This window comes from Austrofundulus limnaeus, unplaced genomic scaffold (assembly GCF_001266775.1).
Source record: "Austrofundulus limnaeus strain Quisiro unplaced genomic scaffold, Austrofundulus_limnaeus-1.0 Scaffold277, whole genome shotgun sequence".
Taxonomy (NCBI): Eukaryota; Metazoa; Chordata; class Actinopteri; order Cyprinodontiformes; family Rivulidae; genus Austrofundulus; species Austrofundulus limnaeus.
Window position 1 is genome coordinate 182,504 of NW_013952679.1, and position 3,521 is coordinate 186,024.

At 41.5% G+C, this 3,521-nt stretch overlaps 1 protein-coding gene across 1 annotated transcript in view; it reads left to right on the forward strand.

Annotated features, from left to right (window-relative positions):
• The window catches only part of focad (focadhesin), a gene marked incomplete at its 5' end in the record, with an annotated part of 114,289 nt that overhangs the window by 97,008 nt on the left and 13,760 nt on the right, over positions 1-3,521 (forward strand). Inside the window, 4 exon segments of the mRNA XM_014021068.1 lie at positions 2,082-2,162; positions 2,246-2,374; positions 2,445-2,560; positions 2,872-3,132. Coding sequence (XP_013876522.1) covers positions 2,082-2,162; positions 2,246-2,374; positions 2,445-2,560; positions 2,872-3,132 — 587 coding nt within the window.

The window sequence follows — 3,521 nt, forward strand, 5'->3', positions numbered from 1 at the left end:
TAGCTCGTCTGTGTTGGGACATTCTTTTGAACAGTGGTTGCTTTGTTTCCCCGATGTATAACTGGTCACAGTCCTCCTGGCACTTAACAGCATATACAACACTGCTCTGTTTGTGCCGGGTTACCAGATCTTTGGGGTGAACCAGCCTTTGCCGTAACTACAGAAATCTAGTTTCCCGGTTCTGACTCCTGCTCTCTGATCAGCCAATCAAACGATGAGAAAACATTGACGCAGTCCGAGGCCAGCTAGCAGGCCCTGAGGTCTTCAACTCAGCATCTGATTGGTCAAAGCAACAGTATCACTGCCGTGTGTTTCACCCTCCAGGTGCCTTCGCTACTCGTTCTGAAAGCCTGAGGCAGATTTGTGGTCCCTAGCAACAGATGATGATTGAAATATGATTGGCTAAAACCTCTAAACAAATACAAGCTACTGGAAGCTGCGCAGCCAGGAGAAAAACTATGAAACAAAGAGAACAGATATTTCAAAAATAGTTATACCCTTATAATAATATTAATAACTATTATAATAAATATAAAATATTCTATTATGTAGTGATTCTGATTGTGTTTAGGCCAGCAGATAAGGCTTTGCTGGCCCTGACGGCACACCACTGAGTTTTAGAGAACAGAAGAGAGACTCAAACAAGAGTTGGTGAAGTTTCCACAGGAAGAAACACAAAAAAAAATAAACACAGGTTGATGGCAGCTCAAGTAGAGGAGAGAGACTAAAGACAGCAGCAGAGTGGGAAATGTGCTGAGTTTGTCCTCCAGCAGTCTAAGTCTAAAGCAGCAGAACTATGGAATAACTCAGGAAACCTAAACCTAACTATAGAATTTATCAAAAAGGAAGCCCGTCCGTTTTTTTCCTCTTATCTGTGGTTGGGTCATGGGGGCAGCAGTCTAAGCAGAGAGACCCAGACTTCCCTCTCCTCAGCCACTTGGACCAGCTCATCCGGGGGAATCCCAAGGTGTTCCCAGGCCTGCTGAGAAACATAGTCCCTCAAGGGTGTCCTGGGTCTACCTCTGGGCCTCCTCCCAGTGGGACGTGACCGGAACACCTCACCAGGGAGGTGTCCAGGAGGCATCATAACCAGATGAACCACCTCAACTGGCTCCTCTCGATGTGGAGGAGCAGTGGCTTAAAAAAAGAAAGTCTTCAGTCGACCGACCGACCGACACACATATACTTCAACTACATCATGGTTATTTGCACCATTTCATATACACAAAATACAAATCATTAATACCTTTTTTTATCAACAATATCATTATTATTATTACTGTCCGTACATGCAAAAAAATGTAATATACTGTATTACCATCACAACCGACTACTACAATCCATAATTCATAATTCATAATTAATTTACTTTTTAACTTTTTGAAACTTAAAAGAGAGTTACTAATCTTAATTTCATCACTTAAATTATTCCACAATTTAACACCCAATACTGAAACAAATCTGTATTTGATATTTGTTCTTACTTTATGTACTTCAAAAATAAAGAACCCCCTTAAATTGTAATTATTTTTCCTGTAACTTAAAAAAATCTTTGAATGCCATCAGGAAGACTTTTTATTCTTACTCGTTATAGTAACTCCAGTGTTCTTAAATACACTGTATCACTAAATTTTAAAGCAGAAGACTTTAAGAATAGTGGGTTTGTGGAATCAAAAAACTCAGCATCATTTATTGATCTAATTACTCTTTTTTGAAGTTTAAGTATTGGATCTATATTGGTTTTATAAACATTACCCCAAACCTCTACACAATAGGACATATATGGCACTACAAGTGAAAAATAAAGTGCATGCAGACAACTTCTATTTTACAATTCTTTGGTTTTAAAAATAATTGCAACAGATTTTGATATTTTTTGGCTGATATACTCTATTTGTGACCTCCAAGATAGTTTTTTTTTATCAATGATTATTCCCAAGTACTCTTTCAATTTCAACTCCATGTAAATTTAATTTGACATTATACCTAACCMTAACTCCACTAAACACCATGTCAAGCTTCAAGAGGAGCTGGATAACTGAAAGCTCTGCCTCCTATTCCCACACTTTTTATCCATTCAGTTCCTCAAGATTTCACTTACCTCTCAGAGAAGAGTGTTATCAGATCCATCATGGACTTCATCACAGAAGCTGGGAGAAAAGGTTTGTGGGCCTGAACCCCTGAGAAGTACAGTGTTGTTAAAAAAACATATCAAAGCTAAGCATTCCTCCCCTTTTGCACCTAGGTCCAGAGTTCTCCCATCCTKCCCTGGTTAAGWCGGCTTTGGCCTCACTGGCTTCAGTTGGACTCAGCTTCCAGTTTCCTCCAGTGAACTGGAGTGCTGTCCTGTCCCCTTTAATGAGACTCAGCTTTGGTAAGAACTTGTCTCTTTGTACAACAGGGTTACCTGCAGGACTGTAACATGGTCTGTTTGTCTTTGRCAGGAGAGGATGTACAGCATCAGTGTGTAGTGTTAGCAGTCTCTCAGGCTCAGTCTTCTCAAAGTGCTTCCCTCTTCCTGGGCTCATGGCTGGCCCCCCCTCTTGTGCACAGTCTCAGTGTAAGTAACCCATGTCTGCAGATCCCAGGGTTGCTTTTAGAGCTTTATCTAATCCATGGAGAACCAAAGCAAGAGCTGCGTCCGTGTCCTCAGCCCAAACGTCTGCTTGTTGTATTTTGTTGGACTCTGTTCCTGGTCTTTGATCCTAGATAAGTTAAAAGATTTTTAATAATCCATAACAAAAACTTTTAAAGGCAAATCCTMGCTAGTTGTATAGTCTTGGATTATCTCATGGTGAGAAATGGAGTTCTAACAGATTTGGTTCAAGGTTGACTGAAGATAAAGACTCCTTACAAGCGTTCTCTTTGCAGCTCCAGACTCGAGCCCACCTGTATGAGACCCTGGGCTTGTGGATGAAGCATGTGGCTGAGGACAAGCTCCAGCTTTATGTGGAGACGTTAGGCCTGCAGCAGTTCCATGATGACCTCCGACCCCAGCGACTGTCTCTGTGCCACTCTCTACTGCAGGGTCTTGCTCAGGCCATGGCTCTCCCAAACCCCCCCARTCACTGCTGGAGCGTTCTCTGCTCCACCACTGAGAAGATCTTCAACCTCCTACCCAACCAGATCCAGGTACAGTCTACACATCCAGATGTTGAAAGCTGAGACTAATATACGCTACCTCTATGTGCAGTGGTGGGCTGCGCTAATCCAAAATTTAGCTCCACAATTTCTAAAGCGCTTATGAAAATATTTAGGTCCGCAACTTCAAAAGCACTTACGTCATAGAAAAGTAGCGGAAGCTAATTTTAAAGCGCAAGTTTAATTTGACACTTACAAGCCGGCAACAATTCATGTACAATATGTACACAACACTGCCAACTAGTGGTGTATGAACTCTTTTACAACTTAATTCTACAACCGCCGATTCCTGGGGATGTGATTTCATGAAACAGACCTTTAGCTCCTGGTGTAAAAATGAAAAAGTTGTTAAGGATTGCTAGTTCGGCTGCTTCTTTGTC